General features: G+C 37.3%; 1 protein-coding gene across 2 annotated transcripts in view; it reads left to right on the forward strand.

Annotated features, from left to right (window-relative positions):
• The window catches only part of LOC134004679 (sodium- and chloride-dependent taurine transporter-like), a 36,888-nt gene extending 22,316 nt beyond the window's left edge, over positions 1-14,572 (forward strand). Inside the window, exons 9-16 of one of the 2 annotated variants that reach the window (XR_009927849.1) lie at positions 9-133; positions 3,148-3,260; positions 4,232-4,369; positions 6,777-6,879; positions 7,591-7,691; positions 8,169-8,339; positions 8,642-10,873; positions 10,906-14,572. Coding sequence is in view for 1 of the 2 variants with exons in the window: in XM_062444041.1 (XP_062300025.1) it covers positions 9-133; positions 3,148-3,260; positions 4,232-4,369; positions 6,777-6,879; positions 7,591-7,691; positions 8,169-8,339; positions 8,642-8,800 (910 nt within the window). In the remaining variant the exon portion in view is untranslated. Of the gene's footprint in view, positions 1-8; positions 134-3,147; positions 3,261-4,231; positions 4,370-6,776; positions 6,880-7,590; positions 7,692-8,168; positions 8,340-8,641 lie in introns of both variants that reach the window. The other variant, XM_062444041.1, reaches the window with a different exon arrangement.
• Positions 14,573-15,756: the final 1,184 nt, after the last annotated feature.

The raw sequence follows: 15,756 nt of genomic DNA on the forward strand, positions 1-15,756 counted from the left end.
TGACATAGGGACTGTTTGCTGCTGGGAGCCCTCAACAGTGGTACCAGTTTTGTGTCTGGCTTCGCAATATTTTCCGTCCTGGGCTTCATGGCACAAGAGCAAGGGGTGGACATTGCTGATGTGGCAGAGTCAGGTACGAGGGTTCTGTAAAGGCGGCAGTGATGGTGGGCGCTGCTTCCTGGTTAAAAAAAAAACAACAATAAACAACGGTTATGATTAAGAAAAAAAAGATTTTTAAAAAAACAGCAACGAAACCCAAAAGAACATGATTGCATTTCGAATTGAATCGAACTTTGGAATGAAATGGATTCCCTGATTGATTACAAATGACGGCATCAGACTATGGACGTTTCCGCAATCAAACACTCCTTGACAAAATATTATGAACATACAGATGACCATATTTGGTTCCAGTTGTTAATGCATCATTCGAGCACAGCAAGTTGGATGGATTAGTGCTAAGAAGGAAGAGAGAGAGAGAGAGAGAGAGAGAGAGACAGAGAGACCTTGGAGAAGATTAAGAATTAGAGATATTCAGAGTCGGAAAAAATAAAGCTGGAATTCACACGTAGGAGTAACAGTGCATCTTGTGCCAGTGCTATCAAGAGTTTTGGTTTTGAGATGTTCTTTTTTCCAACTCTACGTGACCTGGTGTCACCATTGTTGTGTTTTCTATCCGTTTTACGGGCTTATTGGCATATGGGATTATTAGCTGTTTCAAAAGTCATTATTACATACTATTAATATTATTTTTTTCTAGCATCTGAAACCTGCAACTGTACCTTTGTTACACTGCCTGTTAGGGCCACACAGGCATGCACTATCATACCTAAATTACAAAGCATTTTTTATTCATGGACACATTAGACTGAGGTCCTTTTTTTTGGAAAAGCTTTCATGCAACTGTGAGTACCAACATCTTTTCCATGGACTTACAAGTGTATCTCTTAGACTATACAGAGCTACTGGAGCCTTATGACAGTGCATCATTATTCTACAAGGCTACAAATGCAACTTTTTGTCTGTAAGGATAAAAGATTAGTCCAGTTTAAGATAGAAGTCATGCCTGAATTTTTTAATAGAATCACACAAATATTTAATTTATGCTTGTTTTTTAAAACCCAAAGCAGATAATAGATGTCTGTTGACTTGTTCTATAAAAGTATGAATTATACTCAATTGTGTTAAAACACCAACAAGAGAACTGAAGGCAGATTTTTTTTTTTTAATAGTACATCCTTTTTTTGGCTTGTTTGGAAAGTTGGACTTTTCCCCTTTTGGCTGATTATGTTTTACATGTTAAAGACAAACGACATCTTGCACATAAAATGAGACACAAGCTTGTAAGTTGTCATTTTTTTTGCTATACAGGAACAAAGATACTGTCAACATCAGGTACTTTTGTGTAAACCCAGGATTCAGTCAGATGAAAACACATTTTTACCTTTAGCACAGTCTACTTATATGAAACACTTTTCATGCTGCCAGCCCAGTTGATACGAATATTGGACCATTCTGTACTTTTTCAATTTACATCCTGTGCCAAATTAACAGCAGAGCTTGCAGAATCATCCAATATCAACGTTGTGTTTGGCAAGTGGGTTGATGCTCCACAGGTTACCAGAGAATAGAAGTGTGCATTAGCGGTACGAGCTAGGACAAAGGTAGAAAGAGCCTCACACAGCTCGAGATCACGGCACATGGAACTCTAATGAAGAGGTAATTTCTCAACATGTGCAGTGAAGCAAAAGAAAGAACAGAGCATTTCAGCTAGACGGCAGGATAAATGTCAAAAATCCTGCCAGATAAGACGGCTCTTCAGAAGTTTAGGAACATCACAAGTGAGTCTGCCTTAACTGCGGCTGCTTGATTTTGATGTATGCTATCTGCATGAGACAATATATACTGATTGAATACACAGAGAATACAGTGTGGTTTTCACATTGCAATGTAAGCACACATGTCTGACTTCTGTTGACTCAATAATGTGCAAAAAAAAGAAAAAGAACTTTATGATGTTTTGTACAGTAATGTATGTATGCTGTGGATTGTACTCTTCAGTTTTGATTAGCATTTTTCTAGCATTTCCCCTCTCAGGGAATGGAAGTTGGTACTATTTTTTGAGTCAACGCGGTGTTTGGTTGGATGCCTTGTCATAATTCGCAACAAAAAATGAACATATATTTACATATGTTGCTATCAGCTGCAATTCTGTTTTGCTGTTACAGCTGCTTCCTTGTTTCTTGACTTCTGTTTGACAGTACCCATTGTAGCACCAATGTCAAATTGAACTTCAGAAGAAAAAAAAAAAAACCTTTGTTTTTTCATTTGGCATCCCAAGTTTGCATCTGCTGCTGTTTTGCAACAGTCATTTTGCATTCCTCATAGAAAAGTTGCTTAATTCAGTCAGGGATGCAAAATGACTCGAGTGAAGTAGGTGTTGACTAATTATTCGAGAAAACCCAGATGCACTTGATTCACTTTTTATGGCAGTTGATTGTCTCTGTATTTGGGACTTACAGCTGCCAGGAAATGTGAATTAAGCGCATCTATAGTCCTTAAATATTTTATAGATCTTCCAAATGTATTTTTGTTGCTATGTTACCAGTGGTCTACGGTTTTTACCTCCACACAACACATCTACTAGTTATGCTGTAGGATTTCTCTCATGACTTATACAAAGACTTCTACAGAGCTGTAGTTATTTACGATACATTATATAGTATATTGTTATGCTCTTTATTATTGTTCTGTTTTTGCTTCTAATAATATTGATTTTTTTCCTCATAATGTCTCATTGTACATTGTATGGAATAGTTAAATGTATTAATGTATTATAATACATAATTTTAATTGTAATATGAGTAATTTTACAAAGTAACAGGTAAGTAAAGATGTGTGTTTGACACACTTTATCTCACTAGACCTTGTTTGATAGAAAATCCACTAGATTTCACACACACATAAGCATCTGTTTGCAGTTTTGTAGTCCAGGTTTGATGGTGCATTTGTATCTGGTTCTGCATCTTATTTGGGACCTTTTCTTCCCACAGGGATGTAGATCAGATGAGCTTATCACATGATACTAATGTTGCCTCCCCCCACACCTCTCTGTCTGCTCTTACCCCCCAACCCCCTCCTCTGCAGGTCCAGGCCTGGCTTTCATTGCCTACCCCAAGGCTGTTACCATGATGCCTTTTCCTACAGTCTGGGCAGTTCTCTTCTTCATTATGCTGCTGCTGCTTGGCCTCGACAGTCAGGTTAGCAAACACACCAACACCCACACACACACACGGACAGCGGTTAGATCTGCAGGAGATAAGACATCCAGTAAAGGGTGATAAGACTTTGGAAAACCTGTCAAACTGCTATTATTGAAATGCCCATGAACAAAGAACTTAGCTGTTCATGAAGAAGCCTGCACACAAAAGCAGAAGCGAATCAGAGGAGAATTAACATAAATAAAAGAAACAAACATCCCTCAACTGTGATGCAAAATTGAAGCAGCACTTGAAAACATATCAGTGAATGTGGTGGTAAAACTAATATGTTATTATTAACTTACAAGAATACATTTCTTTCTAAAACCTGTCCAATAATCCATCAATTTGAAGTGACATTATTTAGCTCTCTGAAAGTTATTCTGAGATTAAAAGACTATGAGGATGATATTATTTGCAGTACAGAAATGGTGCAGTGTTTTATTTTAGTACTTTCGCTCCTTTTGAACATCTTACCACAGCTGACAGAAGCCATTTGTTTATGGGCTACTCATTGCTAAAAAAAATCTGCATTACACAAGGAGATGGTATACAGTAATCCTTCTTATACATTCAGTCATTGTATGGAAGTGTCAAATCCACTTTGTGGCACAAAAGAAGAAAACAGAAGACGAGTCTACCCATAAAAATCTCTATAATGTAATAGATTGTATGTGTTTTATACATATATACAACCCTCACATACCTGGAAGTGAAAGCATAAGCACACTCATCCTAATGTACTCACTCAACTAAATGAATTTATATAAGCTGCTTCAGCGAAAATTCAGACATTAATGGCTCCAAACAGGAAGAGAGGTAAAATCATGTGATGCAAATCCTATACAATGCACCTGTCTGTGATGCTTTTGTACTAATGGAAACTAAAGTGATGAGAAGTGAAAGTTGTTTGTTTTTAAGTATAAAAAGCAGTTCATGTATTCATTCTGTGTCTCTGTGTCTCTCTGTAGTTTGTGGAGGTGGAAGGGCAGATCACATCACTGGTGGATCTGTATCCGTCCTTCCTAAGGAAGGGTTACCGCAGAGAGATCTTCATCGCTATCATCTGCTGCATCAGCTACGTGCTTGGCCTCACCATGGTTACCAAGGTAACGGCACCACAAGAGCAACAAGTGTAAACATCAGTAAACTTGTGAAAAAAAAATAAACCCTAATGACTTTATATAACTGCTGTGTGAAAAAAAAAAAAAAAAATTAAAAAAAGGGAACCAGTACTTTTTCATGGTTGCGGAAACACCAGCGTTTGGCAAAAAGACCGTTTGTCATGATTACAGTAATTACCCTGAATATAAATGTGCACAGTACCTATTGATAATTATATGTATATACTGCCGCTGATGACCTCATTTCGGGCTTCAGCTCACAGCTCAATACAGCAGGAACAACAGTGTTCAGACAGCTATTAGTGTCGGTCCACAGGGAGTTGACAGGGGTCTATTTATACTGTCAAGTCATGAGAACTTCCCTTCCCTCTCTTGGTATTATTAGACAGATCTGACTTAGCTTTTCCAAATTTTTCTCTTCCTCCCCCATCTTCCCTATTTCTGTCCCGTGTCAGTTTTTTTCCCATAATTCTCGTCATTTCTGAATCCTTTCCCAGTTTCTCATGCCGTCTTCCTCTCAGCATCACCTGCTGTGTGTTCGTTCTCTCTTTCTCAACCTTCGCTCTCACCCCTGAATTAAGCTAGTCACATTGAATTATACAGACACATAATTGTTACGTATCAGTCCGAAGTCAACACCTGCTTTGTAATAATGGAATATTTTCATTGCAGACGTCTAACGTGCCTATTGAGACTTGCACAATTTGTAATTTTGATCTTTTAGTAAAAGCAGTATTCCTGTATTGTACGCTTTGAAATGCAGAATGCAGTTCCAAAATGCTTAATTCATCCAAGTTTTTGTGAAAATAGGACCAATGGCGTCACATTTGAGGACACTTACATTGTCCCCCATAACTCTTCTGACATTGGGCGCTATAGAAAGCTGTAAAACTTCTATTTTTGTTGTTTCCCGAACCTTATTAATAATCTTTGTAAGAGTTCTCAGAGCTTTAAAGGTCTATATATGACTCAAGTAGAGTACACACATGTTATTTTGAATTACAGCCAAATCCCATCACACCAGACTTTTACTGGAACATAGTGAAATGACACATACTCTCTTCCAGGTTTCATCAAAATTAAACGAGCAGCAACTAACAAATTAAAGATTTGTTGTATGTAAACATCCAAAATGTCTCACAGAGTCGCTCAAATTTTAGTGGCAATTCTTGCATCTGCACATATTTATAAAAGTGCTAATGATCTGCAGTAAAACCCACACATCACATGCTAGCTTGCTCTCAGTTCTGCTTTTAATTCAAAATGTATACCAACCAAAACTGATCTCCACCACGTTGTTTTTTTTGTAAGCCGCAGGATTTTTTTTGCAAGTCAAACGAGTCCTCTTATCAAGAAGAGATCATCAGAGATATCGTCTTGTGTATTCCACGCATTCTTCCTCCTAGTCAAAACCTGACACCTACATTACCCACAATGCAAGTGGACCTTCAACAGATCGGCCAGAGATTATGTGTGTGTTATGCTAGTGGTGGAAAGATGTCGTAAGCTATAGAAGCTGATAACATCACTTCTTTACACACACCATGAGACTTTTTTTTTTTTTAAGTCTTCAGCCCCGACCAACACAGACTTAAATTATATCACTTGAGGTTATTTATCATTATGTTTTGCAGCTCGCTGTGGGGCCACAAACAGACTTCCCCTAAGGAGTTCCCCTTGAGGTCCCAAATTAAAACAGTAAACACTTTAAAAGTACGCAGATTGAATCACTAATGTTTAATGATATGATCCAGCGGAGCAAAAGCAGACTTAATTGTGTTTTTGTTCTTTTAGTGAAAATAATACAAACTACTACTTTCATCCTCCACTCCTCTCATATCCTTCCTATTATTTTTTAGTTATCTACTATCTATCCTCCCAGCCTTCTTTTCCCGATCTCACACAACACTCACTTCACTCTTCTTCTCACCGTCATTCTATTTTCTGTGCCCGCGTCTCCCTCCCCCCTCGTTCTCTCACCCGCCGCTGTTCCCATGACAACATCTTTTTATGGCTGCGATGGCCTGGTTTAAGTTTAGGATTCCCATGACAAAACGGGTTTTTCACGCTGGACACACGCGTTACAACACAGAGACACGGACACGCAGTCTCACGTGCAAAGACATATTTGGTCATGTTTATAGTCTTGAAATGTACTGTAAGTCTCCTCCTATATGCTGTATGTTCAATTATTATATGATGTTTAAAGGATTACACGAATAATGCACAGTCATCAGCACTTTTGCATGTATTCCTGTGGCTCACTGCATTGAGGAAGCAACAACTCTGTTAGACAATGTACAGCTTCTCTGTTTTTAAAGAGGAAATATTACCCCAAAAGAAACATGTGATCATTCTGAACCAACATCTGTCTCTATGTGTGTCTCTGCAGGGTGGCATGTATGTTTTCCAGCTGTTTGACTACTATGCAGCTAGCGGTGTGTGCCTTCTGTGGGTGGCATTCTTTGAATGTATAGCTGTTGCCTGGGTTTATGGTGAGTACAAACTGTCTAAAAACAACAAAAATAAATGCTTGTAATGTAATTTGATGAAGAATGATGAGACACATCTACTGCTCATATTGAAATGCCTGTCTCTGCAAACTTGAAGAGTTCTCAAAAAGTTGCACACCTGGAGAGAGCACAGTAAGATCAGCTGACTTCTGAGGGTTAAGTACTTTGCTCATGAGCACATTAAAGGTGAAGGGAGAGCAAGTGCTACTCTTTTGCTTTCCACATCCAAATTTAGCCAGTTTCTTGAACGTTTGGCCCACCACTTTGAAGAAAAAAAAAAGGGTCCGGATAGTTAATTATATCACAGGAAATTAAATTTAATAGCAGCAAATCTAGCCCAAAAAGACTTCCTATTAATTTACAACACAATTAAATTATGAACCTTTCCACTCTACCGCTGTAACCTCATATGCCATTGCTGGTAAAGCAACTATGCAGTAGATTTTTTTACATTTTCATATTTGTTTTCTACAATTAACTTTTTTTTTTATTGTCTTTTTAAATGTTGTTTTTACAAAATGTGTATGTGCTATTTAAAGCACATTGAATCGCCTCTGTTTTTGAAAGGTGCAACACTAATAATCTTGCCTTACGCATTAATTGTTGTGAAATAAATAGTGTTGGTGCATTCTTTTACTGAGCTGCAAGTTTTATTGCCAAAAGAAATCCGAAAATGTGTTACTGTGTTCACAGGCGTTGATAATTTCTACGATGCGATTGAGGACATGATTGGCTACAGACCAAATCCTTGGATGAAATGGAGCTGGACTGTTATCACTCCTTTACTGTGCATGGTGAGTATCTGCTTTCACTGCAAATATACAGGAAACCATACTCACATGTTAAATGTCTGCAGGTAATGACTTCTTCTTCCCCTTTTAAACATTTTTTTTTCTTGTCTGCTTCCCGAAACTTGATATTTCATCTTTGCTGTTTTTCACACACGCCACAATTCCTAATAGCTTTATTTGTTTGAAACCCAATTTATTTGCCTTGAACCTTCCATGAACTGCTTTCTTTCTTCCCTTTACAGAGCAAAAAAAAAACCCAAACATAATCCATTTGATTAAATAGCACAATGATGCACATGAGTCATCTCCATCATGTCCTATTGTGCACTTACAGCTTAATATGCACTGAATAAGGCTGCTGTAAAGTATGTTTTATGTAAATTGAATTTCAGAGTCATGGTTAAGCCGGATACAAAAATGTTCAAATGTCAAACTGTCTGGAACATATGTAGTCAAACGTCTCTTCCTCTTCCTCTCCAGGGCTGCTTTATTTTCTCCTTGGTCAAATACAAGCCATTGAAGTACAACAAGATCTATGAGTATCCTGACTGGGCCGTTGGATTAGGTTGGGTTCTGGCCTTGGCCTCCATGATCTGCATCCCGATGGTGGTTGTCATCAAGATCATCCGATCTGATGGGCCGCTTATTGAGGTGGGTGGAGTCAGGAGTCAGCTATTTATGATCATTATCTGAATAACATAGGCAAAAGAAATCTAAATAATCTCTTAAAACACATCTTCAAATGCAGATTTTGTAGGTTTTTCTTGTATCTACTATAATTGTTTTTCTCTCTTCTACCTCCCCTCTATTTTGCCCATTCTCCTCCCCCCTTACCTCCTCTCCTTCTTTGTCTGTTTTTGTGACTTTCTCTCATCCTCTTCCTCTATGTTTCTACCTCTCCTTTAACCCTTCATCTATCCCTCCCTCCTTCCTTCCTTCCTTCCTCCCTGCAGAGGATTAAGGCGGTGGCAGCCCCCGTTCGCGGCGGCGCCAGTTCCCGTCCTGCAGACCATCGTTGCCCCAAGGATCTCACCTACCCGCTGGATCCCAACGGGAACAAGGGCCTGATGATGAAGGCCCCCACCCACACCATCGTAGAAACCATGATGTAAAGGAATGAGGCGGAGGATCTCCATGAGATCGCTCTCCTCTCCTCTAAAAAGCTTCTAAAGCTAGCTAGCTTTCTGTCTATCTGTCTATCTTGTCTGTCTGGTGGACTGATAAGGGTTTTAAGGAAAAAAAAAAAAGTTCACGTTTCAAATCTTTTAGGAATACTTTGGAAGTAGTTTGCTGTTGATGGTTTTCTTATGAGGGTAGCAATCACATTTCAAATCTATTTCTGAAATACTCACAAGCTGTTTTTTTTCCTATTTGTAAAGTTCATGTGACTGTGTCTCCCACTATTGTCTTGTTTTTAGACAGAGCAGCAAATTAGCACCAGCATCTGGTCCAACGCTGGTAGATTTTTTTAAGTCTGTTTGTTCCCCCAGCTACTTTAGCAGACAACCAGCCATTGTTCTAAAAAAAAGGAAGACAGTGGTTAATTGAGTCTTGGAATCAAACAGCCTTTTGTAGACACAATATGAAAAAAAAGGTTTCCTTTACTGATCATAGATCACCAAAACCAGATTTTATTTTTATTTTTTGGAAGTTCTCGGAACAGCTCTTTGCCTGTGATGCTATGAACAGGGTGCACTTATCTGACGACATGTGCCATACAGTAGGGTTCAGCTTTGGTTGGTTCTGTTCCACTGTGTTCAGTAGAGGCCCTTTTGAGATGAAGTGAGAGATCGAGGCACTACAAGTACAACGTTATTAACTCAAACTTTTTACTCATGTCGCATTAGAGAAAGACAGGGTATTAAGTGGCTTGCCCCCAATTTCAGTCTTTAGAAATTCTGAAAAGCATCTTGATATTATTTCAGCTGCACTAAGCAGGATTTTTATAGAGAAATGTGACCAAACGTGCAGACCTAAATTTCAAAATATGGCTGTCACTGGGATTTTTTTTTTTTTTTTTTTTTTTTCAGTCCAAATTAAGCAACACAACGTGTCAAATCAAATCCCAAAGCTGCAGCCACCAAAGTCAAATTCTTTGCCTGCTGGATTAGTAATCCTCAGCATGCTTCAAATTTTCCACTCCTTTGGGGCCCCTAATACAATACTAATACATGGCCTGGTGCAGCGAAAAGGAAAAAAAAAGAATAAATCAGATGAATGTATAATTGACACAGCCATCATAGTCAATGACCCGTATCAAGTCAGGATTCTTAAAAAAAAAATGCACCTTAGCACAAAATATCCCCATCTTCCGTAAACCACAAACTATGGGTCAAAGAGAAAACTAGCACTGAGAATGCGTCGGGGGAAACCCTCTTCTGCACAAAACGAGAGAGAGAGAGAGAGGTATCTGAAAGGATTTGAAGTGTGGAGGTTGAACCCTTGAGTGTGTTGTCTGTGGCGTACTGTACAGTAGTAGCTAATCAGTCTATCTATATCTATCTCTCTATCTATCTTTCTCTGTCCTAGACCAGTTTACAGTACATTAGTGACTGCACTAGGCACTCTTGGCTTACAATTTTTGGATTGGATTTATTTTATTTTCTACAGAGGAAGTTACATTATTATTAGTTTCTCCTCTGTCAATGTTTAGATTTTTTTTTTTTTATTAAGACTATAATGTTATTGGTATTCACTATTGATGATAATTGCTGTAGTTTTACGTAGAAGAAGGAACACTTCTTTCATCTGGTGAAAATACTAAGCTATTATACAAATCATACATTTACAGTGGCAGCCATTGTAGTACAGTCCTCGTCACGCATAAATCCACTGTCGGTCCTGTCGACAGTGCCATTCCGTCTTAAACGTCAAACAAAGAAACAATGCAACATTTTTTTCTCCAAATATTTTTTCTTTTGTGGGGAGGACGCGGGTCCGTTGTTTTTAGAGAGCATTTCAGTGTACAGTTTAGAAGAAAATGGGAATTCTACAATGGCTCCATCTGTAAGTTTGTAGGTGTTGGGGGTTTATAGCTTTTTTCCTCTTCTGTAAATACCAGGGGACAGTATTTAAGTTGGATAAATTCAGCCAGACGGGGCACTGTAGCCGTGAGGTTTAAGCAGCATGTCACCGACTACAGCTCTAAAGCAACCTTTTGGTTTGGTGACACGCACGACAAATCGGTCAGATCAGTGTCAGACTGTCTGAGGCTGAGTGTCAAACTTCTTTCCAGTCGCGGAAATGTGGCAGCTGCTGGCTTTCGTAAAAAATGTCTCACAGTCATCATCGCCTCACCTTTTTAAAATGGGAGGTCTTCATTTCTAGTAAGTTGACGAGTGAGAGGGAATTGGATTTCTAGCATCATGTGGGATGAGATTCATGGCATAGTAACAGTAAACAATATAACCATTGAAATAACTCTACACATACTTGAAATGTTATGTAAAGTCACACTAAGACTTTGTAAGACTTTAAAAAAAAAAAAAAAAAAAAAATGCTACGTAGAAAACAAAAACAGACATTTTTAAAAACTGTTTGAATTTGGCCCAAATCATCATGTTGAGAGGTTGACATGGCTGCCATTGAAACCAGCTACATTCATTTGTATGGTGAGACAACGTGCCCTGGGTGACACTTACGATATCATGCAACTCTGGCTGATTTTAACAAACAACAATAACAAAACTACATTTACATTCTTCATGCTAATAAAGGGCCATAATGTCGATGATGTGAACCAGTAAAAAAAACTACAGGCAGAATATCTGAGATGTATAACTGTTACATTCATTTTAATATGTCTGTGTAACGAGGGGTTTTCCATGAGTATGCGTCACCAGCGACCATCCACTCAGGATCTTCTTTGTAGTGCTTTTTATGTACTGTATAGCTGCTTTAACCCAGCATCCAAAAAAAAAAAAAGAAAAACAGGAAATCAGACTTAACTGTGGGTGACAAACAGCTGACTTTTTAACAGTAACAATCGAAATTTCAGTTCTTTGCCGCAAAGATAGAAAAATCACACCTCCTCTGCCTGTTTTATCCACAATCAAAAGCAAAAAGTACAGAGATTTTTTTATTGCAACTTATTTGTATAAATTGGATTTTCATATCGAATGATGAGGCCAAGAAAAAACAACAACAAAAACACTGCCATCTCTTTTTTTAATGGCCTCCATAGTCCGAAATATATCTAAATACTGTCAAAAACACTTCTGTTCTCGTAAAAGCAGACATATTAAAATAGATCAAGATTTGAACCATTCCTTCTCATTGAATACACCCTCGTATAGTACGATAGTTGACCAACAACGAATCACATCAGATTTCATCAGGAGACCAGGTCCTCATTTCGTGTTTCATCTAAAGCTTTGATGTGTTTTTATTTCCTTCAGTTTCATTTCATTATTATTTTATTTTTTATTTTTTTTCAAATAGAATAAAATAGTTCATATCATTAAAAGGGATTTGCGAAAACCAAATCCACAGCAGACATCTATTTTCATACAATAACAAAACGTTTTTTCCTATGTAAGTCGTCTTTGTACAGCTATGCTCCCATTGCAGACTCCCCATTTTAATGCAGATTACAAAGCTTCAATTTATTCGTAAGACTTTTGTACAGATCTGGCTCTTGATTCCCCCCCCCCCCCCCCCCCCCCCCCCCCGAAGGATCTTTTGCACTAAGGAAAAAAGAAAAAAACTCAACTCAGAAACAGTTAAATAAGCATTATCAAATGAAGTATGTATGAAAACTAAAATAGCAAAGAGCACATGTGGACAGTTAAATATTCTGCAAACTTTAGTCTATGACATTTCACTGTTGATAATTTGTAACATGGACACAATTATCTAAATATCCATTAAAAACACAGACTCAGAAATCGGTTTAAACCATGCAAATAAGTTTAAATATGTCTCGCAACTCATTAAAAACATTCCTTGGTGCTAAAATCCTTCTTTTTTTGGGGAGTTTTGGGCCATAAAATAACTAATGCAGTCATTTATTTGGTTTATTCTGCCTCTCTGTGTATATTTACAGTATGTACCAGTCTCTCTGCCTTCTTACACTCCCCATCAGTTAGCCTGCGTAAACCCTCTGTTAACCTAAGCTAACGGATTTTTTTTCTCAGAGATAACGAATTTGCAAGAGAATCGAAGCATTAGCGATGCACAAGTTTTTACCGCTGAATGTTGAAATGTGAACGTCACCTGCGGGTGTATGTAAAAGTTTCTGAAGATTTATTTTTTAGGGTGAAAAAAAAAGAAAAAAAGAATACGTTTCTTTTTTTTATTTTTATTGATCTTTTGTTTTATTGAATTCAGCAGTTTCTTGTTTTATTTTATTTTTAATTGTTTGTCTGTCACATTTGCCTTTTGTATTCCAAATAGTGTATTTGAACCTCTGTCATTGGAGTAACATGTACAACTGTCAATCAAAAAAAACAAACAAAAAAAAAAAAGCTGCAATTTGTTACGTGCAATACTTTGTAGAATACTTTTTTTTTCATGCTATTTTTCCAAAAGGTGGTACTAATCTTTGAAGAAAAAGATGAAAGCCTGTGAAGTCTTGATGAAGAAAATTTGAATCTTCAGGGTCCAGTTAAATTAAAACCCGCCACAGATGCTATGCATTGTGGGACTAAACCAAACGAAACCACTATTCCATCAAATATCTTGTGGTTTGAAATGCACTGAGAATAAAAAATGATTACTAAACTTTGTCACACCAAACTGAATTTCTTAGCAAAAGAGTATTTTTTATTTTTGTGACAGACTGCTAAGTTGTGAGTTTGTGAGGGTTATGAAACACAGTAACACTGCCACTAAGCCCACCATCTTTCTACCTGCCTATACTTATCTCAGTACTGCTGTGTTGCTAAAAAAAAATCAGACTGTTTCCCAAAAGCAAGCCGCCACCTAAGTTCATCATTTCTAAACCGCAACACATTTAGCAAAATCCAACTAGTTCCTAAAAGGCTCACGAGTATAATATAAAGTCATCTGTCGCTATTTGCTTTTGATTGAACAAAGACCTTGTAATTTTGGCTGCTTTTCGGGAAACTTGTCCATGCAACAAAAAAAAAAAAAAAGCAGGAAATCCAATAAAACCGAGATTACACCATATCAAAAAAAAAATGTGGGCTTCTCCTTTAAAACCTTGTATGCAATTCCTGCATCCTGCTTGTTAAGACATTTCCATGTGAATCCGACTCCACGCCGCCAAACCCTGCAACCTCAGTGCTTTATCAAAGAAAACTGAAAAAAAAAACCAAACTACATCCACACAGGCACAGATTGGCCTGGTTTTAAATCCCATGTTGCTTATATTGTGTCCATCATTGGTATGAAAACACCATCATATCAACATGATTCTTAATTGGATTGTCTGTTTCTGTGATATGGATGCAACATAAGACCATACAGATGTGATTTGTAGGCTATGTATAGAGGCGACACAACATCTGTTTTATCACTGCAGTCACTATTAATGTGGCTGCAAAGGTAGAAAAAAAGGGGACTCGTATTTCCTCACATCCTTAATGCAAAGATCGTCATCCCTCGGTTTGAAATTAGAAAAAAATATGTTGTCCTCACTAAGAGAACCATAGTTACAGTGTAACCTGAATGCATTTTTTAGCTCAGAAAATTATTCACAATTGGACTTATGAGGACAAAAATCTAACAATGCATTTCTTTCAGTGATTTAAATAATGTCGATCTTAGCGCTAAGGCTTCTGGGAAATGGAGTCCAGCTCATCCTTCCCATCCTTTCTGTCATCTAACTCATTCTTATCATGGTTTCCAATGACAACACCTCTGTCTCTCCTGCATTATACAGTATACCAGCCCTTCCTTTTTGAGAATGTACATGGGGAAAATGTTTTTTAATTCTTGGCGAAGAAAAAAAACATTTTAAAAGAATTTGAAAGGTTTTATTTTTTATTTCTATGGCCAACCTGTAAGCTAGTAAAAAAAGAAAAAAAGAAAAAAAAAAAAAAGAAGAAAAAAAATATGTGTTTGAACAGGTTTTACAAATGTGTAAACCTTTTTTTATTTCTTAATAAAAAATTTGTCTTCAGAACATGGGTTCGGAGTTTTTGTGTCTGGATGATTTTTCTTCATTGTCAGCTGTTATAAGTACATGAAGTGGATCCACCGTTACACATATACACACACACACAGATTATTCCATTGAAGTTCAATTTCCCAACTCGTGGGACCTAAATCCCACCTAAATATGTACCTAAAAATGTACCTAAATCCCCCTGACAACATAATAAACTCTAATCCTACAAAGCCTGTAATACAAGATTTGAGGTATTCAAGGGAAAGCATGGGGGCTGCATTCCAGCATATTCAGTGCTGCCAGTTTGACTTAAATGAATTTAAAATCTGCTCCATGAGAATTACAATACATACAATAACAGGGCAACTGCAACCTGTGTGTAATAAGGATATGCTATGTATGTAATCTGAACCTGATTATATTATATTTTCTGTGTATTCTCATAATGTGAGGCCTTGAAGGAAAGAAGTTAAAAGTGTTGTGCCTCCTCCAGTTAATCAGCAGTCATGGACAGACATGGACAGAAACCAGCTTTGATTTTTGCTGAGTTGAAATTCAAAGTTGTGTTAAATCAAACCATGATTTATTTGAAAAGTTAACTCTTTAGATGTCACGGTTACATATTAGAATGGCTTAATTTTTAATGTCCTTATAATGTCCCATATTTTAATAGCAGATCCTAACTACATGTTCACATATTCATTATAATGCTGCTGAAACAACACTATGATTTATAACCTTAACATATAAACCAAACAAATCACATTTACAGTAGCTCAGTTTTAAATTGTAACTGTCCCCAAAAATGTTATTTAAATACTTTCTTTTCTCTCTTTACTGCACTAAAGATGCGGTTATCTTTAGATGCTTTTAACTATTATTTTGAGACTGATTTTACCCCACAACATACTACACAACAACACCTGAGTTATTTAGTTTTGCCTCTTCCGATATGCCAAACAGCTGACTGAATGTGAATATAGGGTTTCACTTGTC

The sequence above is a fragment of the Scomber scombrus genome, chromosome 3 (genome assembly GCF_963691925.1).
Source record: "Scomber scombrus chromosome 3, fScoSco1.1, whole genome shotgun sequence".
NCBI classification, from domain to species: domain Eukaryota; kingdom Metazoa; phylum Chordata; class Actinopteri; order Scombriformes; family Scombridae; genus Scomber; species Scomber scombrus.